Source organism: Panthera pardus, unplaced genomic scaffold, assembly GCF_024362965.1.
Source record: "Panthera pardus isolate Hobbes unplaced genomic scaffold, ASM2436296v1 HiC_scaffold_16, whole genome shotgun sequence".
In the NCBI taxonomy this organism is placed as follows: domain Eukaryota; kingdom Metazoa; phylum Chordata; class Mammalia; order Carnivora; family Felidae; genus Panthera; species Panthera pardus.
Genome location: NW_026526721.1, coordinates 9136198 through 9160366, shown reverse-complemented (window position 1 = coordinate 9160366; position 24169 = coordinate 9136198). Strand labels below are relative to the sequence as shown.

General features: G+C 48.1%; 1 protein-coding gene across 4 annotated transcripts in view; it reads left to right on the top strand.

The window, feature by feature from the left end:
• The window catches only part of DOP1B (DOP1 leucine zipper like protein B), a 96851-nt gene that overhangs the window by 26389 nt on the left and 46293 nt on the right, over positions 1-24169 (top strand). For all 4 annotated transcript variants that reach the window (XR_008422416.1, XM_053903090.1, XM_053903089.1 and 1 more), the window contains exons 4-14: positions 5426-5615; positions 7602-7700; positions 8040-8163; positions 10039-10148; positions 10463-10577; positions 12635-12755; positions 14720-14839; positions 17124-17226; positions 18412-18603; positions 20679-21363; positions 23067-23338. Coding sequence is in view for 3 of the 4 variants with exons in the window: in XM_053903090.1 (XP_053759065.1) it covers positions 5426-5615; positions 7602-7700; positions 8040-8163; positions 10039-10148; positions 10463-10577; positions 12635-12755; positions 14720-14839; positions 17124-17226; positions 18412-18603; positions 20679-21363; positions 23067-23338 (2131 nt within the window). In the remaining variant the exon portion in view is untranslated. The remainder of the gene's footprint in view (positions 1-5425; positions 5616-7601; positions 7701-8039; positions 8164-10038; positions 10149-10462; positions 10578-12634; positions 12756-14719; positions 14840-17123; positions 17227-18411; positions 18604-20678; positions 21364-23066; positions 23339-24169) is intronic.

Here is a 24169-nt window from a genome sequence, read left to right as displayed (position 1 = left end):
ACAGGTGAGAGTCAGAAGGTAAGGTTTCCCAGAGTCACATGGTGAGTGAGTGGCAGAGCTGGGATTCTGAGCCACGTAGGTCAGATTCCAAAGTCTTCCTGCTTCCCATTACACCTGGCTGCCTCTGAACGAAAGCAGAGCCATGCTCATTGATGGCTGGGGCTCGAGAAGGCAATGCTAACTAAGCAGAATAGCTCGACACCTTTCAGCAGCACTTTGGAGACATTTGTAAAGCTCCTAGCATAAAAACTCATGGAGGGCTTGTTTCACTCGTGCTTAGGAGCAGAAGAAGGCATAAGTCTATTCAGACTATTGGGTATATACCGTGTCCTGTTTGTCTGGGGAATTATCACATAAGAACTCACTTCCGTTGTATCAACCGTCTGATCACTGTGATTACCCTCTATTTAATAGGACCTGTTTTAAGAGCCTGTGTGCAGCCTGACTGGGAGGTTTAGAAACCTTGGTGCTTGCAAAAGGTTTCATTTGATTACACAATGCACTGCCCAGATTTCCCCCATGCCAGAGGCCCCGGCCGCCCCACCTTTGTCATGGCTGTGACTGGGGGGTGCAGGGGCTGGGGTGGAATCAAGGAATCAATCCAAGGTCTATTTGGAGTGCTCCCCTAAATTCAGAGAAACCAGATAACTAGAATGGTTTGGGGGATTGTGGCTAGTGGTTATTAAGGGTGCATTTAAGTCAACAGCATTTGTAGTGGAATTTGACATACCTAACCAAAAATTTACACTGGAACATTTCAAACTTTCACATAGAGCAGGTGGTGGCTTCCCACTTCCCAGCGGAGAGCCCCCCCTTTGCCGTGGGTCTGGTCAGCCGTCCACTTCTGTAGGAGGCAGAGTCTGTGTCACTGCCTTGTTAAGCCGGTGGCCGCATGCAGGATTGGTAGGTGTGTGGAGGTGATGAATGGAAGGTCATGTAGGAGTCAACTAGAGGGCCCTTACCAGATCTGTCTCTTGTCTCCTAGCTCAGGCTCTTTCTAGAAGTTCTGGCCCATTCATGTTTCCCAGACAAATATGGTATGTTCACGTGTGTGTACGTAAACGCTTTTTCTGTCATCTGACAGATGAACACATCAGTTCCCTAAATGTGTTGCGATTTGTGTGGTTTTTTTTAATCTATAAGAATGAATCACACCAGAAGAGCGTAAATAGTTGGGGTGTTTTTGCGTGTTGTCTTAGTTGATCGATGAGGGTTCATTTGAACAGTTGCTAACATTGCTTAACATAGCTTTTTTTTGTGATTTCTTGACATCCGACCAAGAGCTGAGTAGAGCTACGTGAAATCACTGGGTAGATGGAGCTGTGACAGGAAACCAGGCCCAGTGTCTGCAGCACCCCAGAGTCATTCGTTTTCAGCTCTCCTAGGTGGTTACTGGTCGAGGGTTCTAGAATCTCTGAGTGGGTGTGCTCGGGCACAGTAATGGGAAGATTGCACCAAAGTCTTTGGTCTCCGTGTCCGTGTTAATTTGAGAGAAGTCATCATTTTGAGAGAGTCGTCAGCTCTTTCTCCCCCTGAGTGCTCTGGAGCTGAGTCAGACACCCCCCGGCAGACACTGTGCAGGAACAGGGAAAGGAGGGTCAGTGGGGGTCCTGCTGTCCTGTTGGTAGCACATGCAGAGGGGTGAGTTGGGCTGGGGCCGCTGCGGGCAGGGTGACTCACGAGTTTCGCGGAGGTGGAGGCTTCCTGGCTTGTGTGTCAGTGAACCCTAAGAACAGAAACTCTGACCGGTGTTAGGACTTCTTATTCACCCTGGCTTTCCGACCCTTGTATGCCTGCAGATGACTGGCCAGAATGTCTTTTCTAAAGTGGCTATGAGGGGCACCTGAGTGGCTCAGTTGGCTTAGTGTCTGACTCTTGGTTTTAGCTCAGGTCATGATCTCATGGTTGTGAGTTTGAGCCCCGAGTCTGGCTCTGTGCTGACAGCATGGGGATTCATTCTGTTTCCCTCTCTCTGTGCCTTCCCCACTTGTGTGCGCACTCTCTCTCAAATAAAATAAAATAAAACAAAATAAAATAAAAGTGCTGTGAAATAGCTTCATAGCTGTGTTTTGCTGCACTGAGAAAACAAGAGTAGTTTGGAGAAAATCTTGAACTCCTGAGGAAATGGAGGAAAGGTGAATATTGTCAGAGGTTTGTAAGCAAGCAAAAACTGCTTGGCAGAGATTTTCATGTAAGTTAGTGGTTCTCAGCTGGGGTGATTCGTGTCCCCCACGGACATTTGGCATCATTTTTGGCTGTTACCACTGAGATGGAGAGGGTGTTACTGGCATCTAGTATAAACATCCTGCAGTGACATGGTTGTCCCCACAGTGAAGACTTACCTGCCTCAAAGTCCATCGTGTCAGGGTTGAGAAAGCCTGACTTAAATGGTAGTTGAAACATTTATTGACCTTTCTTTTGGTCAGTTCCAGGCACCATGATGATCAGCTCTGCTGGCTCTAGAATTTTTGTACTCTGGTCATGTATCTGTGGTGGTGCAGGACACTGTTGTCACTGTTGTGCTTGTTCACATGGCCACACCTCGAGCTCTTTGCTCCTGTGACAGGTTGGCTTTCCATGACTATCCCCTACACAAGTGGCAAGTTGGGAAAGGCTTGGGGCTTACAGCAAACAGCCTGTGTCACTGACTATCCATTGAATAGAGAGTGAGCTTGTGTTTACAGGAGGCACGAGAGAGCGGCAGGCGGGGTGAGGCAGGAGGCATGGAAATAGGAGGGGTCCGGAGGCTGCTTTGGTTGCTGATTCGATCTGAATAGAAAACATTTGAGTCCCGGGCTCTAAACGGTGTAAGCTAATTTCACATTGGAGATGATAGGAGTGATTCTTACTTAGTAGAGAGTTATTTGGCTTTTCTTTATATATATAAGGATTATTTATTCATTTTGAGAGAGAGAGAGAGAGGAAGAGAAGCCCAAGCAGGCTCCACACTGTCAGCACAGAGCCTGACACGGGGCTCAGTCTCAGGAACGATGAGATCGTGACCTGAGCCAAGGTCAAGAGTTAGAGGCTTAATCGACTGAGCCACCAGGCACCCCAGAGAGTTGCTTGACTTTTAACCCAGTTATCTTGCCCTTCACTTTAATCTCCTTAGCAAAGTCTTGTCACAATTGCCCTTTTTTGAACTACAGCATCATTGACATTTTTAATGTCTATTAATTTTTTTAGGATAAAATGAGACATAAGCTGCATTTCTCCAACAAAGGGAACTAGCCCGTGCACTCTGAATGCAAAAGGGATAGCTTAGGTGGCACCTCCCCCATTGCTGGACAGTTGAACCCTCCGTGAATAGCTCGTGGTCGGTGTTCCGTGGAACCGACTTTGGGAATACCCTGTTCCAGCAAAGGGAGATGCCGCGGCAGTGAGTGCACCGCTGTGTCTGCGATGGGCTTTATCTAAGCATCAGTCCCCGGAGGGGGTCAGGCTTTGTCTAAGCATCAGTCCCCGGAGAGGGGTCGGGCTTTATCTAAGCATCATTCCCCGGAGAGGGGTCGGGCTTTATATAAGCATCACTCATCCCCTGAGAGGGGTCCCGGAGAGAGGGGAGCTCTCCCAGGGTTTTCTCAAATCTCCTGCTGTAGGAATCTCTTCCTAGCTCCAGACCGGCCTGTCGGCCTGCCCAGTGCGCTGCAGCCGCTGCTGCTGAGTGAGAGTGGTGCTCCTGCCTCAAATCAGGGCCTTTGCTGGGCTGTTTTCAGAGCCGGGCGAGATAAGCTCTATTTGTTTGCTCAGCCTCAATAGAAGACCAGTCGATATCTTTAGCCACCAAACATTCTGTGTGCTTTTCCTGAACATTTGGCTGTCATTCGTGCCTCTTCAGTTTTGGTTTTTTCTGCAGAGGTGGCAATGTGCATCACGTGCACAGTAAAATTCAAGTATTTTATGACTAAAAGGGTCAGACTAGTTTTATTTATTATTTTTTTTAAGATTTTAAGTCATTTCCTTACCCAACAAGGGGCTCGAGCTCACAACCCCAAGATCGAGAGTCACGTGCTCTACAGACTGAGCCAGCCAGGTACCCCAGACTAGTGTTAAAGAGAACAAAATTTACTGTTAATATAAAGAGGTATTAATTTTCTGTACGAAATGCCTTTGTGTACCTTGAACTGATTATCGACAAGTAAGCTGAAGGTGACTCGGGTCGTAATAAGAGGGAAAGAGTGACACTCCTCTCCCCGTGTTTTTGGGTGCCAGCTGTGTGTCCGACAATCATCTGGACCCTAGGGACGTGTCAGCAAGCAGAGCAGACCTGGTAGTAATGGGTGGGAGGTGATAGCTCTGTTCGCCTGTGCTAAGGTTTACAGGAGACTCTCAGGTCATGGTCCAAACATCTCCATCTCTTCTCCGTATCTCAGAGCCACAAGCTAACATGCACAGAGGTTAATCTCGTCCTAGGGACCCTTGCCAGGAAGCAGACACAGGATCTGGACAGCACAGGCCTGATTCTGGGAACCTGGGTAGGCCACTGCGTCACCCTGGACGACCAGTCCTGTGATTGTTGCCTGTCTTCTTTGCCAGTAGGAAACCCGACAGGTAGAATTCTTTTGGATTTTGAGTCACTTCACTCATTAAATGAAATCGCTTTGTGGAGATTTCCCTCTGCCATTTACTGACAGGTGCTGTCATTGGCCCCGTAAGCCGTTCTCACTGTTGACGGGGAAGGTGCCCTAGTCAGCTGCAGGCACACCACTGAGCGGAGAGGGGCCGGGCCTTGGTCAGTGTCTGTGGAAAAATAAGCCCGGACCCGCTGAGGACCCTGCTTCTCTTCAAGGGCGGACGTGGAGTTGCTGATGTCCCGTCATGGGAGAGGGACCCAGATAGAGATAAGAGACAAAGGAATGTCAGACATCAGCAGGAGAGCGTCCCAGAGCAGGACTCAGCAGAGGGGGTGCTGTGGATGGAGTGACAGGCTTTATGGGATTTGCAAATTCCCAGGGGAACTTTGTCCCCAGTGTTTCTAAAGTCAAATGTCTCTTGCTCTGCTCAGATGGAGGGCTGTCTTTATCATTATTTGAGTCTCCAGTCAGTCGCACTGACCTTTTATTTTTTATTTAACATGTTAATAAAAGTGACTGGTCTGCTCATCCCCTTTTTGGTGGTGGAACCGCCCACCCACCGGGTCTTGCAGCATCAGGAGCCACAGATGGACCTGAGCCACGGTGCCACCACCAGTCAGACACTTCCCGTTGGCCAAGAAGCTGTACCTCTCAGCGACATGCTTGTTTTAGCAAATTCGGTTTCAGTGATGGCCAGCAGGTGGACAGAACAGAAAAGCAAGAGGCGGCAGCCTCTCAGAACCATGAAGAAATGGTCCCACAGCCAGGGGAAGGCGAGCAGGGGCTGTTGGTACCGTGAGACACGGACGCCTGGGACCAAGCCCTTACCTTCCGTAACGTCTTGTCCACAGAACAGACGCTCTGCTCCTGAGGCTGTCCCTGGTGGTCGGCAAGGAGGTGTTTTACGCTGCCCTTTGGGGGAGTGTCCTGGTGAGCCCCGCCATCCGCCTTCCTGCCTCGCTCTTCGTGGTGGGCCACATCAGCAGGGACTCGCCCGGCAAGGAGCAGAAGTACATGCTGGGGACGGATTACCAGCTCACGGTGGGTGCTTTGCTTCTCACGCTGGTGGAGCGGGGCACGCAGGTCCCGGCTTCCTGGGCACAGGCCGTCACTGGGGCTGCAGAGGGGCTTCGGAGAGCGGCAGGGAAAGGGAGGTGTTGCAAGCTTCAGAGCATGTGTGCTCTGCTGCTGAGCAAAACGAGGAGGAGGCTTCGAGGCATCAGTACCCAGAATGAAACCCAGGATGGTGGTGTTTGTTTTCAACATACGCGTTAACTAACGCTTTGCATATTCAAACAAGTACTTGCACCTAAGGAGGGCCCTTCGGGAAATAGTTAGCTGTGACCAGTGCTCTGAGGCCTCACGGAGTCTGTTGCTGTAGCTAGAACCTCGTTTCCTCCCTGTCCTGTGTCACACTGCACACTGTCCACACATCAGGCTCCCTCTTCCTCCAGCCACTGTCTCTGTCAGTCCTGTTCTTGCCATCGTCCTCTCCTCTGGCTGCTCTCAAACCTAGACTGTCAAGGTTCTTCCTGTGTCCATCCCCAGGCCCTTTGGAGGGCCGCTTTCTTTCCTGGCAAGGTCATCCCTTCCCTTGACCTTCCCACATCTTTAGACTTAACGTCTTGTGTGTCTGATGGCCCGCAGTCTGTCACCACCTAGTGGTAAAACTGAACAGCTTTGTCCATTTCCACTGCTCTCCTTTCAGCTTCTGATCCTTGCTCTGGACCACATCATAATCTTCTGACTGCCCATCCTCTGCCCATCCAGGCTTGTTTTTTGTGGTTTTTTTTTTTTTTTTTTTTTTTTTTTACTGCTCTTAGCTCTTTGCTTTGTTAAAGCATAGCTTTGTTCATACCCATACCATGCTTGAAAAATATCTGGCTTCCTCTTGCCTACAGATAAAGTCCAAACTCGAGAGTATTATAGGTTTGCTCCCAACCCACCAGTCTCACTCTCCCATCAGGCCCTCTGCACCCCCAAACTGACTGTCCGGCCTGGCCTGCAAGTCTGTGATGCTGCCTCCCTGCTCCTTGCCCTCATTCCCCACCCCTTCTCCCCTGGCCTCAGTGCAGACCCTCCCTGACCTTCCTGCTCAGCTTTCCTACAGAACTCCAATGTTTTCCCTCCTCTCTTCTGAATTAACATTTCCCTTACGGCTCTTCTCAACTGTTCTGCATCTGTGTTCCTGTATATGTATACTTGGAAAAGACACATAGAGTATAGATTGAATTGGTTTGGAATCCATGTAACTGAATGGAGTTTGGGGTTAGTCAAAAGATCCTACCGGAACCTAAAGACATTCCTTTCTGGATCCTAGAATTTGAGGCCTTAGAACCTGACCATCTCGTCCAAGCCCTTCAAGCTCTCAAATGCAACGTGTGAGAGCTGCAGCTGATCCACTGTCCGATGTTACACTGTTTACAGCCTCCTTGGGAACTTCCTGGGTGTGACCCGGAATGTTCCATACATGCAGAGGGCAGCGGGAGGCCAAAGGAAGAGGCAGGCCACTCCAGATTGGTCGGCGGCCAGTTTACTACGCCGGGGAGCTTACTGATGAGGCTTGTCTTGGGCGGGCACAGGACAAGTAGATCTCTGCATCCACCTGCCAGATTGTAAAAGTTTACTATGTAGAGACTTTGCCTGGGTCGGTCACATATACCATGCAGGTGTCGTCAGTGCCACATCACCATGTCAAAGCTGCATCCCTCAGGCAGCTTCTGAGGCAGGGAAGGCAAGCAGAACGCACACTCCCAGGACAGAGGAGAAGGTGAGGAGCCTCCAGCTCACAGGTCAGCCAGGTCACGTCATCTCGATGATCTCCTCTCACTGCCCCACCCCCAGTGTCTAGAGCTAGAACCCATATTTCCACATTTCCGCCTTACTGTTGTATTCCATGTGATTTAACACAGTGGTTTCAAGATTCCCAGGAAGAGTTAATTTTATTTTTGTGAGTGTAAAGAGTAGCCCACAAATGATGTTAAATGACTTGGGAGTGAAATGTCCATGCTGTTTTATCATCTACAGGTAAAGTCTCTGTGTGCATCACTGTTGGACTCCAATGTTCTGGTGCAAAGAAATAATTTGGAAATTGTTCTGTTCTTCTTTCCATTTTATACATGTCTGGTAAGCCGTTTGTGTTCTCCCAGGAAGTCCCTAGTATTCCCGAGGATGTGGGGGGCAGGGGGCAGGTGGGACAGATCCAGGCAGCTTTATAGCAGCCACTTTGCGGTCACCATTTGCTTCCAGCTGGCTGAAGCGTCCTTGTTCATTTTTGTGAGGATGGTGTTTCCGTAGCAAAAACTGAGTAGCTTCTGTCCGTGGGCATCGTGAAGAACCAACCCCTTTTGAGAACTACCTTTTTAAGAGCAACCTTGGTAGACCGGTAAGGAAGGGCCACATTCAGAAAGCCGATGATCTACTTGTTCATCCCTCTGCAGTAAAGTTTTCTCTGTCTTCCAATAGGATTCCAACGAGAGAGCCATTCCTCTGCTCAGATCTGACATCGTGCATATCCTGTCAGCCGCCACCCAGACCCTCCTGAGAAGAGATATGTCTCTAAACAGAAGACTTTATGCGTGGTTACTAGGTACTGAGCAGTATACGACAATCGAAAGTCGAAGTTAACATGAAACCTTATAGTGCTGATTTGTGGATCAAGGTTCAGTCTTGGTGATATGTTTCTGAATCATGAAGTCTGGAGAGAGGACACACTGACGGAATATGGCACCGGTCAGATGAGTTCTGCCTACGCTGTAGCTTTGCTTATGTTGCAGCTGTTACACAAAAAACAGGGAAATAAACAAATGGGTTTTTTTTTTTTAATTTTAGAGATTGAGAGAACGTGTGCGATTGGGGGAGGGGGAGACAGAAAGGGAGGGAGGGAGGGGGAGAGAGAGAGAGAGAGAGAAAGAGAATATCTTAAGCAGGCTCCACGCTCAGTGCGGAGCCCGACGTGGGGCTCGATCCCATGACCCTGGGATCATGACCTGAGGCAAAATCAAGAGTCAGCCGCTCAGCAGATTGAGCCACCAGGTGCCCGTAAATGGGATATTTAAAATGCTCACTGAATTGCATTTTAAGAAGCTTGAAATACCACAAAAACTTGTAGTGAAACCTCCTTCAAGTAGAAGCTTGCTGCTATGAAGAAGTCTCATGGGCTTGCAGGGTGTGAGAGCAAACCCACAGACGGTTTGATACAGATGGAAATGTTTGTGGTATTGACCTAAAGTTTTGGAAGACATTTGGAACCGACTTTGGGAGAGCCTGAGAACCCGGGCCCATGTTTCTGTGCACAGCCCATAAACTTGTAGAAAAGCCTTTGACGGTTGGTTCACAGGGACAGAGTTCAGGAAATCCCAGGGCTTGGAGGCTAGCACTTCAGAATTTTATAAATCTGCATGTTCGTGTACCTGAGCACAGGTGGCAGACAAAGTGACCATGAAAGGACTCCACAGCTTTTTTTTTTTTTTTTTAAGACTTTATGATTTTAGAGCAGTTTCAGGTTCACAGCAAAATTAAGAGGAAGGTACACAGTTCCCAGCTCCGCCCCCCCCCCCCCCCCCCACAACCTCCCCACCAGAGTCGCACATGTGTCAGTCTGTGAACTGGGGCTGGCACGTCATCACCCAGCGTCAGTGGCTTCCACCAGGGCTCACTCGTGGTGGTGAGCATTCTGTGGGCTTGGACACGTGTAAGGACACGCATCCACCTTTACAGCATCACGCAGAGTGGTTTCACTGCCCTAAAGAATCCTTTGCTTCTCCGCTTTTACAACTCTCAACATTTAGGTCTTCTCACACCAAAGTCAGGAAGTTCTCTGAACCCTTTCCTTCCTCTCTTCTCCGTAGTTACAGAACTGCCAGAACCCATTGCACGGAAGCCAGTGAAGGATGTCAAGAAGAATATTTACAGACTCTTTAAGCATTTTTATCAAAAGGATGATTCTGATAAATGCTCAGCTCCCGCTTAGTTGACCTTGACTTGCTGTCTATAGAGAGGACCTGGGAACAAGTTGAGTGCTGGCTCCCACCTGTTAGCCTCAGCCCCAGAATCAATGCTCCTAATACCATGAGATGCCTTTCTTGCCCTGAAGACCTCACAGACTTACCCAGAACTCACAATAAGAGCATATAGAGGAGAATAGCTTGAGTTCACATACTGCCATATAAATGCTGGATTTTAAAAATGATCCTGTTTCCATTAGGTCCTTGTAATCAGACTTCTCCAAGACAGGGTGAACTCTTGGGATGAACTAAATTGATGCCTGTTGAGCTGGAATCCTTAGCATACCACTTTTTTTATCAGAAGAAGAAAATGTGACTTAGTCTCACCAGGTTGGAATTTGGTTTTCTGTTGGAGGAGTTCTCTTTTTAAAAATACCGCAGCATGAGACCCTTGCATAATGTTATGTACCTTAAAATTATAGATCTTGTTACAGCTCATGGCTCTTGTTCTCTTGCAGGTTCAGATATTAAAGGAAATACCGTTGTGCCAGAATCCGAACTCTCAAATTCTTACGAAGACCAGTCCTCGTATTTTTTTGAAAAATATTCTAAGGATCTTTTAGTTGAGGTAAAGGAGACTTTCTGGAAAGTAGGTCCCAATCAGAACATTCCTGATCATGATTCCTCAGTAGATTGATTTGTAGGACCTCAAAGTAGATGTTGGGAATGTTGCTGGATACGCGGTTGGGAAAATTCTGTGTGTGTCTGTTTCGTGCCCTGTGACTGGTTTTCTATCAGAAATACTATCCCAGAATACTTAAAATTAGAAAAAACCAATAGTGTCATACTGTGCTTAAAATTAGAAAAACCAAGAGTGTCATGCTGTGCTACAGTGTCCTACAATATCCTAATAATATGTGGCTTTTTGGGGGGGAAAAAAAGGGTCTAGCTGAGATACTGCACCAGAAGTTCTCAGATGCTGACATAGAGGAACGCCATCATGCGTATCTGAAGCCTTTCCGCATCCTCGTCAGTCTTCTGGACAAGCCGGAAATAGGTAATGTTAGAAGTGCGTTACCGGGGTGCCTGGCGGGGGGGGGGGGGGGGGGCGGGCTCAGCCGGTTAAGAATCCGCCTCTTGATATCAGCTCAGGTCATGATCCCAGGGTCGTGGGATTGAGCGCAGTGTCGGGCTCTGCACTGAGCGTGGAGCCTGCTTGGGATTCTCTTTCCCTCCCTCTCTTTGCCCCTCCCCTGCACTCGCTTGCATGCACGCGCACGCTCGCTCACTCTCTCTCTAAATAAACTTTAAGGAGAAAAAAAAAAAAAAAAGAAATGCGGTTATCCTCATAGGCCCGATGTGGATTGCCTGTGTCGAGGGAGTTAAACTTGGCGAGACACAGTCAACATGTTATTTTGAATATAATTCAGTCATTGGAATTTCAGAATCTTGAAGCATTTTCATCACCTTGTGTGTTCAGTCATCCTGTCTGGGCACCACTTAAAAGTTTTGCACGATAACGTGAACGCTTTTGTTGGAAAAATACCTTGGAGCTCCTATCGTGCGCATCTGTGTGTGTTGTGTGCCCACAGAGCACATAGGGCACTGACTGTGTGAGAATGTTTCCTCAGTCCAACGTCCTGCTTCAAATGCACTTTGATCTTATTTTCGAGTGAGTAGGGATCCTCCTCCCTCTCTCTGCCTCACGACCCGGGGAAAGCCACGTCTGCCGTGCGGGCCTCGGTCTGTTCCTCTGCCAAATGAAAGGGGTTGAACTAGACTCCAGCTCCTGAAGGGTCCCCTCTTGCACACTGTGGTCCTGTGAGTGTCAGCTAAAAACACAATGACCTCTGTCCCTTGCTTAGAGAACAGAAATTGCTCTGATATCCATTCACGGTAAGATCTTAACATCCGATCGCTTGAGTGGGGGAGGGGCAGAGAGAGGGAGACAGAGAATCCCAAGCAGGCTCTGCAGTGTCAGCGCAGAGCCCGATGCGGGGCTCGAACGCACGAAACCGTGAGACGATGACGGAGCTGAAACCAAGAGCCTGACGCTTAACTGACTGAGCCACCCAGGCGCCCCAAAAGCGTTCGACGTTCTTATGCTGTAGGTAAAATATACTTGGGGCTGATCATCAAAAAAGTTCTCAAAAATGCATAAATAAAAGTTTTCTGAGGCACGTTTTTGGTTTTGTGGAAAAGCAGCATCAAAGATTAATCTGCTGATTGCTTTTTACACGGATACATTGAGAGAGCTTTCACTTTCTCAGAATCGATCCTGTTTTCATCCCTTTGCACACTTGGGTGAGAAGTCGCTGCCTTCACTGCCTGGTGACTGCTGGTTGTGGGGCAGAAATGTCCAGCCACCTTCCACCTGCCTGGTTGACAGCAGTGCTTCTCTAACCTGCGGCTGGTCCAGTTCTTTTGTGCCATTTTAATAAGCTTTTCAAGAGCAGTGTTATTTTTTGTGGGGTTCTGGCTCACGATTAAAAGGATTTAGACGGGCACCTGGCTGACTCCGTAGGTAGAGCATGTGACTGTTGATGTTGGGGTCGTGAGTTTGAGCCCCTTGTTGGGCTCGAGATTACTTTAAAAAAAAGATTAAAAGCACAAATTCAAAGTGTAAAAAAAATTTTTTTTAATTAAAAAATAAGGAAAGTTGCCCTATTCTACTCTGTTGGTATTTATGCCGGGTAACGTCTCTGGCCAGAGGTGATGCACACTTAACGCACACCAAGCACACGCCCTGGATCCGTCAGGCAGAAGCAGGCGTGGGCAGGTTACTTAACCTGGCTGCCTCTGTCCCCTATCTGTGGTCCGTACAGCAGTCGGTAGGTACCTGGTCGCGCGGCTGTTGTGAGGATGGAATAAGTTCATAGATCCAACGCGCTTAGGGCGCGTCTCCAGCCCGTAGTGTGTGTGACAGAAATGCTGGCCGTTTACGTGAATGTTGTTCCCCCAACTTAATAAAGTTGTCATTATCAAACTAAAGTTTCTGAGCATTTTAGACCCTAAGATTGTGTGTACGGTTCCTCTCTCTTTCATGCGTACGCCATTTATTTACTTATTTAAATACGGATTATTAACCTCTCTCTGTTTTCTTTTTCGTCACAGGGCCTCGAGTGGTTGGGAATTTGTTCCTTGAAGTCATCCGGGCCTTTTATTCTTACTGCAGAGACGCTCTCGGCTCTGACCTTAAACTTAGCTACACCCAGAGTGGAAACTCGCTCACAAGGTACGGGTTTGGCCTCCAGCTTCGCACTTCTTCCTCCCTCCCCGATGCTGCTCGTCTCACTTCCCCTGCCGTGTGGTATAAAGTGGGCGGGGCTGGAGAAAGCGGACACGCGAGGGATCGCGACCCGTGTGAAGATAAAACCTGTGCGCTTGAGTCAGTCGACGTGAAAGGACAGTTCCCTGTTGAATACCGTGAAGGGTTTAAAAGGCGTTGAAGCCGGTCTCCACCCAGCCTGGGATGTACAAAATGTATTTACTGAGCGAGTAGGAAACCCGGATCTGGTGTGTGTCCACGTGGTGACTTACAGGGAGGATGGCAGGAGGAGGGTAAGGTTGGGAAGTGGAGCCCGTGGCAGAGGGGAGAGCCAGGCAAGGGCACGCTGAGGGCAGGTGCCACAGGACCCTGAAGGCAGAGCAGGTGAGGTTCAGGACGTGGCAGACATGGTGCCTTGGAGTATGTAGTTCTCTCTCGACCCTGGGTTTTGTTTTTGTTCCTTTTAAGATAGTGCAGTGTCTTCCTTTTGACTTTATTATTTTTTTAATGCTTTTATTTATTTTTGAGGGAGAGAAAGAGAGAGAGTGTGCACAAGCGAGCCAGGGAGGGGCAGAGAGAATCCCAAGCAGGCTCCAGACCCGAATGCAGGGCTCGATCCATGAGATCATGACCTGAGCCGAAACCAAGAGTCGGATGCTTAACTGACTGAGTCACCCTGGTGCCCCTTACTTTATTCTTGATGTAGTTTCCTTCTGCCTGAATTAGCATTGGATATATTGAAAATTTAAAGCTATTTGAGGATTTATCTGGCTTCTTAATTGTAAATGTACCAGGAGTTCTGAGTGTTTGCTTTTTTCCTCCCAGAATTTTTCCTCTTTTCCTCCCCTTTTTTCCTCTTTTCTCCCAGAATTACTGTTTTTCTAAATATGAAAGTAACCATGCTCTTTGTGGAACATACCAGTATTTGAAAATGTCAAGAAAAAAGATACCACCCATGCTCCACCACCCTTGAGAGAAAAACATAAAACGTTTTCATTTCTTTCCAAACTTTGAATGCATATGTAAATATACAGATGCCTGTCTTTTATTTTAAAGATGGTATTATGAGCTATTTAATTGCCTGTTTTTTCTTTTAAATGCAAGTTGTGAGTAGCTCTGCTCTCTTCTACAATGGAATATAATGGTTGTCTTAGGTTCCTCAGTAAGGATTGATCATCTGTTTAAATGAATCCTGACCGATTGGTCAATCTCCTGCTGACCGACTTGTAGGTGGCTTCCAATTTTTCAGTGTTTTTAAATGGCCTTGCAACGGTATCCTCATGCATATATCTTTGGGTGACCATGCAAGGATTTCTGTAGGGTAAATCCATAGAATAAATTTCCTGAGTCATAGAAGATACACATTTAAATTTTAGCCAAATTTCGCACCCAAATGGGTATACCATATTATTTTACCAACAGACTATCTCATTACCCACAGCTGGACTCAAACTGGTTTTCTATACCAGATTCTTTTCACAACAGCTCTGACACTTGTTTCTTTTTATTTCTTTTTTAAATGTTTATTTTTGAGAGAGAGAGAGAGAGCATGAATAGGGAAGGGGCAGAGAGAGACGGAGACACAGAATCCCAAGCCGGCTCCAGGCTCTGAGCTCTCAGAACAGAGCCTGACACGGGGCTCGAACTCACAGACCACAAAATCATGACCTGAGCCGAAGTCGTACGTCTAACCAACTGAACCACCCAGGCGCTCCTCTGACACTTCTTTCTAAGAGAATGTGTCAATATAAATCCTGTTTAGGATGGCATGCAAACTCTTTCCAGTAACAGGACAGTAACATTTTTATCTTTCTTGGGATTTGTCCATCTCTCCAGAAACAAGTAAATGAATTACAGGTTTTCAGGAACAGTGTTCTTGTAGTGAAGGGTTTCTCATGGATATAGTTAAGAGTCTCCACCTTCCCTTACAGTGCAATAAAAGAAAACAGAAATGCCTCGGAGATTGTTAAAACGGTGAATTTGCTGATCACTTCCCTAAGCACAGACTTTCTCTGGGATTATATGACAAGGTGCTTTGAGAACTGCTTTAGGTAAGTGTCCAGTTCCAGATTATAGAATGTTCAGGAAGGACTGGAAGCTCTTGTGGTTTCATAGCTGCTTTTTGTGGCTCAGGGTGGGTGATCTCTGCTGAGCACACGACAGGAAAGAATTCAAATCTTAGCGGAATAAAAAATATTGCCATTAAGAAGGTTCAGGTAATCTCCGCCACATAATTCTGAAGCTTTTTTATTTATTAATTCTAATTAATTGATTGATTAATTGATTGATTAATCAATTAATTAACTGAGATGAAAATCCTGTGCATTTTCAAGTTACGTTGACTAAATAGACTCTTTGCACAGTTCTCCTGGAGGCTGATGTGTTTAAGGAGGCTTAGTTTTGTGGCTCTGTGTCTAGAGTGAGTGGTTTTGAAATCACCAGTCTCCTTAAATTCTTACTGAAATTGTTCCATAACAGGTCCGATAAAAGCATAATGTCTCAGCTGCCACAATCAGCTTCAAGTCACCTTCGGTCTGATGACTTGTACCACCTTGACATCGTGGATGGTGGCCCCGCTGTGGGGATCCACGTGCCTCCCTGCGAGCCTTTCCCCAGTCCCTCTCCCTACAGCAGGGGAATAGCGTCATTTCTCAGAGCCCGTCTTGTCCTGAGTCCCCCGTCAGCCTTCCTTCCTGTCACCCTTGAGTGCGATGCTCTGTGCTGTCACTGTCCTCCACTACCCAGCAGCTTAGCAGAAGCTTGACTTGTCGCTTCCTGTGGGCCCTTCTCTGGCCTCAGAGCCCTACACGCACTCATTAACGCCTCGGGACAGCCCAAGGAGAAGTAGGCCCTTGTATCACGTAAGAAAGCCGGGGCCCAGTGACACGCAGCCCTTGTGTGGCTGCGCGGCAAGTTAGCAGCAGCCGAGATGGGAACCCGGGAGCGCCTCACTTCCCGGCTGCTCCCACAGTGCAGCTCTGTGTCCCCTAGAGCCAGGTCCCGGCAGGCGTTCAAACCTGTGATGAATGAATTATAGCTGGACCCACGGGCAACCCAAGGCCACGTTATTCTGAAGCTGGACTGTATTTTGGTCAGCGTGTTTCCACTTCAGAGTTAGAAGGTGTGCTTTCTTTTTTTAAAAAAATCAACTACGAAACATATCAAGTGTAAGGAAAACCAAGAAGTAATGTCAGATACACATGCACCCATTACTGAAATTATAGTGAACCCTTGGCCATTTTTTTTTTTTTCAGATTTTTTTTTTTTTAAGGAATAAAATGTTGCTACCCAGATAGAACTAACTCCTACCTTCCCAGCACCTTCCCCCTTCTTACTGGGATTATTAGTGTCCGTCCTAGCCGTGATGTTGTCTGTGCATTTATAACAAGTGCGTATCCAGAAATGATACAGTCTCGTGTGTCTGTTCAGGCTTTACATAAGCGGTATCAGGTTGTATATAACTTTTTACAGTGTGCTGTTTTGGTGGTGGGTTAACAGTCCTTTGGAGAGCAGTCTGTACACCTGGTTAAAACACTAGTTTCAATTTTTCCATTGTTGCAAATAGTACTTTGTCCTCTTCGCACACACATGCGCAAGTTTCTTTAGAGGAGACACGGAGAACAGTTGCCTAGGCTAGAGTGTGTGTACTTCTTCACAGTGCTCAGATAAATGCCAAGATAACTACATGGTAATTTGCGGTGAAGACAGTGAACTCAGGTCAAGTTGTCCCGTGAGAGCTAGATGAATCCAAAGTTACTCTGTTTTGAGCACCGATACGTATCTATTTTGTAACTTACCTATTTAACCAGTCACCTGCTTCTTTAAAAAGAAGCGTTGAGTTTTATAGCATAAGCAGCCACCGACAGAGTGGAGCGGTGTGGACGCCGGAGACTCTAAGCCGCTCCCGTGCCGAGCTCGTGGGGGTTATGGGGAGGCGCTGTGACAGGTTGCTTTCAGGAAAGTAGAACGACTGCTCAGCCTGCCCTTCTCTAGCCAGGCGCCTTCCCTCGGAACATGCCTTTGGTTTGGGGCTGGGGACCTAGTGTTGCACCCGTAGCAGAGCTCCGGATCCGCTGGCCGTGGAATCCCACCCGGGCGTGGGACCACCCTCATCTGAACTGATGAAGTTCAGATCTGACCAAACCCGTTTTGGAGATAAGCAGATTCAAGACACTGACACTTCTCTGTGTTAGTTTTACAAAGCTTAATTATGAGAATTACAGAAGCTATCTTTCATTATGTTTGAAATAGAGGAACTTTATTGGACATCATGAATGCTTGAAGTTACCATGGGAGAAAGAACTGATTTGTTTTTCTTTCCTGTGACTTCTGTAGACCAGCGAAGCAGAGTTACACTGTTGGGAACAGCATCAGCCCTCCTCCGACGGTCTCGGAGCTCTGTACCCTTCTGGTGTTCCTTCTGGATGTTATTCCCCTGGTGAGGCCCCTTGCTGTGAGGAGGAGTCTCCATGCTTGGCTGATATTTACGCTTTTCATTAGTGTCGTTGGCCTGATAAACCTTGCCATACCGAAAAGTGGTTTTACGTAAACACACAACACTTTTTTTTACGTTTATGTATTTTATTTTATTTTTTTTTTAACATTTATTTGTTTTTGAGAGACAGAGAGGCAGAGCGTGAGCAGGGGAGGGGGAGAGAGAGATACAGAATCTGAAGCAGACTCCAGGTTCTGAGCTGTTTGTTAGCACAGAGCCCGATGCAGGGCTTGAACTCACAAACTGCAAGACCATGACCTGAGCTGAAGTCGGACGCTCAACCGACAGAGCCAGCCAGGTGCCCCTTTAATGTTTATTTTTGAGAGAGAGAGACAGAGACAGAGACAGAGACAGAGCATGAGTGGAGGAGTGACAGAGAGAGAGACACAGAATCTGAAGCAGGCTCCAGGCTCCAAGCTGTCAGCACAGAGCCCAACGCGGGGCTCGAACCCACGAACCGCGAGATCATGACCTGAGCTGAAGTTAACTGACCGAGCCACCCAGGCGCCCCCAATGCACGACACTTTTAATGTTTGTTTTAGCGCAGAGAATGTAGCTGCTACACAATGTTGTTTAGTAGTGAGAGTAAATGTACCTCTAGGTAAAATTGTACAGTTGACTAATTTTCTCAAAGGAAGCTAATTTACTTAATATAGAAACAAATGTGGCAATAGTTTTCTACTAGAAAAGGTAAACACAGTTGAAAAAAAGAGGAAGAATGTCCATTGATTTGTCTAGATCAAAAAGAAAATACTTTGTTTTCTGATTTGGGAACGAACATAAAACTTATGCTCTTAAAAAATGGACTTTTCGGGGCACCTGGGTGGCTCAGTCGGTTAAGCGTCCGACTTCAGCTCAGGTCACGATCTCGCGGTCCGCGAGTTCGAGCCCCGCGTCGGGCTCTGGGCTGATGGCTCAGAGCCTGGAGCCTGCTTCCGATTCTGTGTCTCCCTCTCTCTCTGCCCCTCCCCCGTTCATGCTGTGTCTCTCTCTGTCTCAAAAATAAATAAACGTTAAAAAAAAAAATTAAAAAAAAAATGGACTTTTCTAAGGTGCCATTTTGAGGTGCATTTGCTTTTTTCTGATCAAAAATTGAAAGCCCATTAAACCCGGGTCTTTTTTCCACAGGAACTTTACTCTGAGGTACAAACCCAGTACCTCCCGCAGGTGCTGGGCTGCCTGGTGCAGCCTCTGGCCGAGGAAATGGAGACTCTAAGCTTACCTGAGCTCACGCATGCCTTGAAGACATGTTTCAAAGTGCTGAGCAAGGTCCAGATGCCACCTTCCTACCTGGACATGGAGCCCACGAGTGGAAGCACGGTACGTGCCTCGAGGAGCTGACGTGGTTCTCCAGGTGAGGCTTATGCCCTCCTGGGAGCAGGAAAGAATTAGGGTTGGTTAGGGGAGGAGTAAAGGTCAGAGGATGTAGTGGTAATATCTAAGTTACGCTTCTAAAATCCTCAGACACTTTCCAAATCTTTTAGCATGGAAGCTGATCACCCTTCACTTTGCCTACCCACCCCCCCCCTTCCTCCTACAGCTCTCGGTTAGCTTCCACTCACCTTCCAGATCTCGTCATGTGTATGTTTTTGTGTGTTGGTGGTATCTCTCTAAACGCGTACGTGAGGGGCGCTGGGTGGCTCAGCTGGTTAAGCGTTCGACTTTGGCTCAGGTCATGATCTCGCAGTTTGTGGGTTCGGGCCCTGTGTCGGGCTCTGTGCTGACAGCCCTGTGCCTGCTTCAGATTGTGTCTCCCTCTCTCTCTCTGCCTCTCCTCTGCTCGTGCTCTTTCTCTTTTCCTCAAAAATAAACATTAAAAAACGACACCACCACCACCTAAGTGAGATACTGGTTTACCTGGTCTGCAATAACAAAGTACCAACGACCGAGTGACTTACGTGAGAGGAAGTTATTGTCTCACGGTTCTGGAAGCCAGAAGTCTCCACGACAGCCTAGCTGTGGGCTTTACAGTGTCTTCCAGTCTTGCCCCATTGGGGTTATTTAGGCGGTTTCTGGGTTTCACTGTTACCGCACTGCGTCCTAGTGCAGCTTGTTCGTGGCTGCGGGTTTCTCTGAAGGATCAATGCCTTGAAATGGGTTGTAATGAAACCCATTTCTTTTTAAACTGGGAGAGAGGTACGCTTGCCCCTTCTGACTTGATGTGGGCGCTGCCAGACCGGGTCCCCAGAAGACTGTGTCACAGTTCCCCAAGCAGTTCGATTTTTTTTTTTAATTTTCCACTTCGCTTCAAGATTTGAAAATTCCGGGGTGCCTGCCTGCATGGCATAGTTCCTTGAGTGTCTGACTCTTGATTTCAGCTCCGTTCATGATCCCGGGGTCGTGGGATCGAGCCCCGAGCCCCGTGTCAGGCTCCACACTGAGCATGGTGCCTACTTGGGATTCTCCCTCTCCCTCTGTTCCTCTCCCCCACATGCTCGCTCTCTCTCTCTCGCTCTCTCTCTCTCTCTCTCACTCTCACTCTCACTCAAAAAAAAAAAATGTTTTGAAAATTCTGGCCTTGACACCCATTCAGTGTAGCCAAGGGCAGGAGAGTGGACAGGCTGGTAGCCAGGCACTCCTGGAGGCGCTGGGCCTGCCCCTCGGGTGCAGACTCACTCACAGACGTTTCCTTTCCACAGTGAGTCCTTTTCTTTTTCTAGCTGTTATAGCTAATCGGAAAAAAATCCTGTAAATGATTTAAGGTACAAAGTTTAAGCGTTTGTCTATAAACATAATGAACCGTGTTTTTAGAAGTGCATACTGTTTCATTCTTCCCTAGAGAGCACAGTGGCGTAAATGGTCAAGTGTTTTAAATTTAATGTAATATTATGTAAGTTAACAGTGTAAGAGGAGAGGCTGGTGATCAAAGGTTGCAGTGGCATCCCTTTGAAAAAGCCACAAAGTGTAGACACACACGTACACACACACACACACACACACACACACACACACACACACACAGATGGATAAGGTGCTATATATTACAGGGGCAAACCCTTCATTCTAGTTCTCTGCTCTCATTTTATTTCTTCATGCCTTTATTTTACCCCCACTCCAATGTCCTCATTCACGTTTGAAATTTAAATAGATCAGAAACTGTTTTTGCAACAGGTTTTTGAACCTCAAAGGCTTAAATGAATGTACAAAGTGGGCTCAACGCCAGCCTGCGCAAAGCGCTGGAGACACAGCGGCCTCTCTCTGGGCTTGCACCCATCTCCATCCCCCTGATGGGCCTTCTTCATTTTATTAGACACTTTTGCACGGGGGTTGTCTTGGGGTAGAGAATTAGGATTTTGGAAAACGGGAGGTGCAAGCTTTGGTTTCCTGGATTCGGCTGATTCTTGAATCCCTTGGCCCCACGAGATGGTGTAGTTACAAATCTCCATTTTTTGCAGAGTCCAGTAAAAGGTGAAAACAGTGAAGTAATTATAGACACAAAGGCGGTGATTCCGGGTGATGAAGAAGCTTCGTTTCCTCCCCTTAAATCTGAAGACAGCGGGATCGGGCTCAGCGCCTCATCCCCGGAGCTGTCGGAGCACCTGCGGGTCCCCAGGGTGTCTCCCGACAAGGATGACGTTTGGAAGAAGGGTGGGAGCATGCAGAGGACGTTTCTGTGCATCCAGGAGCTGATTGCCACCTTCGCCCACAAGAACATCTTTGGGGTGCAGCCGACGGCGTCTGGAGAAGAAACCAAGTGCGAAGAGCCCGCAGGCCGCAGAGACGAGGGCGGGCCACCAGGCACGGCGGTCAGCGACCCCGGCGGGAAGAACTCCTGGGATGCCAAGCCCATCAGCGTGCCCCAGTTTAAGCAGATGCTTTCTGACCTCTTCATGGCTCGAGGGTCTCCATTTAAGACAAAAAGCATGGAGTCACCGTCACCTGTGCCCCGGAGCCCTGGCCGGAAGAAGGAGGGGGACTGGGCCGTGGAGCAGGGGGTCGTGGACCTGGGGAGCTCACGGGAGGCCTGCCGGGAGGCCTTTGCTGCCGCATGCCATCTGCTGCTGGACTGCGCTACCTTCCCTGTGTACCTGTCCGCGGAAGAGACAGAGCGCCTTTGCGAAACGCTCTTCCGGCTCCCGGGTGAGCACCCTGCCCCACGGAGCCACCCCGAGGAGTCCCGACACCTAGCTGATGTTTGCAGACAGGCCGAAACCGCGTCTGCCGGGAGGGGACTCTTCCCCACACTCGTCTCCTCCTTATTTTGTCACAAGCTGTGTGTGCATTTGACTCGTGTCTTACCGATGGCAGATTGGTGAGGCTGGGGCTGTAGTTTTGACCTTTAGGTGTCCCGTGCAGCAGATCCCATTAAAGGATCTGGAACATAAAAGGTGCTTAATGATAATCAAGAAGTAGGCTGTTTCATGAGGCCTGTTGTTAAAGATTTGTGTTAGTTTGCTAAGGTTGCTGTGACAAAGTCCTCCCAACTGAGTGGCTTAAAAAAACAGAAAGGTATTGTCTCCGGCCCTGGAGGCAGAAGTCTGAGATCAGCCTGTTGGCAGAGCCGTTCTCCGTTTGAAGGCTCTGGGTAGGGATGTGTTCCAGCCCTCCCCCTTAGCTTCCGGTAGTTCCTGGGACCGTGGCGTTATAACTCCAGTCTGCATGGCATTCCTCCATGTGCGTGTATGTGTCCTGCATTCAGATTTCCTTCTTATAAGGACACCAGTTGTGGTGGATCGGGGCCCATTCTAATGTGACCTTGTTTTAACTAATTACATCTGCATCAACCCTGTTTCTGAATAAGGTCACATTCTGAGGTCCTAAAGGACCTTATGACTGCAACATAAGAATTTGGGAGAGTTGGGGGTGGGGGGTACACAGTTCAGCCCATAACAGGCAGCTTCTTAGAAGCTCAGGCCGCCATAACAAAATCCCATAGGTCAAGTGGCTTAAACAACAGAAATTTCTTTCTCAGAGTTCTGGAGGCTGGAAGTTGGAGATCAGGATGCTGGCATAGTCCGTTCCTGAGGAGGGCTCTCCCCTCGGTTATAAACGGCCACCTTTTTGCAGGATGCTCACATCCTGGGGACGTGGGCGGGGGTGGATCTCTCTAATGTGTCTTATAAGGGCACTAATCCCGTCATGAAGGCCCCACCTCTGAATACCAGCACATTAGGGGTTGGGGCTTCAACATCTGAATTTGGGGCAGACACAATTCAGTCTTTAGCAGGCATTGAACACTTTAAGAAAAAGAGAGGAACATGGAAAACAAGAAAGAAGGGATCAAATTGAAGGGAACACAGGAACACAGGACAAAGCTGTCCCCTCTTGTAGCCATCACGGTAAATTTCCTGTGCGGTCTGTCTCTCAAATCATTAGCTGCAAACGACACCGTACTTGGAGGCACTGCACTTGGAATTCAAGTCCACAGTATATTTTGGGCCTCTCTTAAAGCTAATGCCATGAGTCCCACTATCGAGAGAGCAGCCTTGAAAAAACATTTTGAACTCTACACCAAAAAAATGTGGATATACTATATGTAAATTTAAAAGAAATTTTTAATGAGAGTTTTACTGGATGTAAACTTTTAAAATAAAAGACACTTTGAACCATCCCAGAGCCCTGACACATTTTCAAAATTCAGGTAATCTGACAAGCTTTTGAAGGCAGACCCAGTCCCCTTTGTCCTCTGGCCCTGAGCGATGACTGATAGCACCCCACGAGAGATTATCGCACCTGCTGGCCGTGTGACTTCTGGACCTCAGGGTGTCTTAGGATCTGCGAATTGTGAACCATTTTCATGCGATTTTCTTTATCTCCATCCTCTCTGACTGGCTTCCTCCCAGGAGGCGGCGACTGCACTTTCCCGTCGTGGCTGAGATCCCTCATGACCGTTTGCTGCTGTGTGTCTGACTGCTTCCTCCAGAACGTAGCCATCTCCACTCTGCTGGAGGTGATCAACCACTCCCAGTCCCTCGCCCTGGTCATCGAAGACAAGATGAAACGCTATAAAAGCTCTGGACACAACCCATTTTTCGGCAAGCTGCAGATGGTGACCGTCCCTCCCGTTGCTCCAGGAATATTGAAAGTCATTGCAGAGAAAACAGATTTCTATCAGGTACGTCCCACTGGGAGGAGGGGGGTGACGCCCTCTTCCCAGCCAGCTATCTAAAGTTGTCCCCAAGGTCCCAGTCACTGTGATAAGAGGGATGTGGCGGCTCTGGTGACAGCTGGAGAGGGTTGCTCGAACCCTGTGCCTGCCTTGCCTGTCTCTGTCCCAGGCTCCTGGTACAGTTTCTGGCTCTGTGGCAAGAGGGCAGTAAAGTATTTGTGTTCAGTTTTGGGCTGACTGGACTTCGTACATAAGGACTGTTAGATTCTCTGAACATATGCAAGAAGAGACTGGGCCCTAATTTATAAGGTTAAAGGCTCCGAAGCTATTTAGCCTTCAAGGAAAACTTAGTTACTTGTCAAATTTAGGAAAGCTCGCTGAAGATGGTGAGCAGCTGTTGTTCCTCTTTGTGGGGACAGTGTAAAATAGTTTAAAGCTACATATGATAGGGCTCTTTTAACTGCAAGAAGTTAGAAGCAGTTCCAGCTGGGGCCCCGGATGGCTCAGCTCATGATCTCACAGTTCGTGAGTTCGAGCCCCGTGTCGGGCTCTGTGCTGCTGGCTCAGAACCTGGAGCCTGTTTCGGATTCTGTGTCTCCGTCTTCTCTCTCTGCCCCTCCCCCACTCGAGCACATGCGCACGCGCGCTCTCTTTCTCAAAAATTAAAAAATGTTAAAAAAACAGTTCCAACCAGGTCATGAGGAAAAGTGAAATTTATTATAAAGGTGGTGCCCGTGGATGCCAAAGGGCAAGCGTAGACTGCAGCCGGGTCTTCTGGGCTCTCCGCTGGGCGGCTGTTAGATCCTGAGGCTGCTCCTTCCCACGTCGCTCGACCGT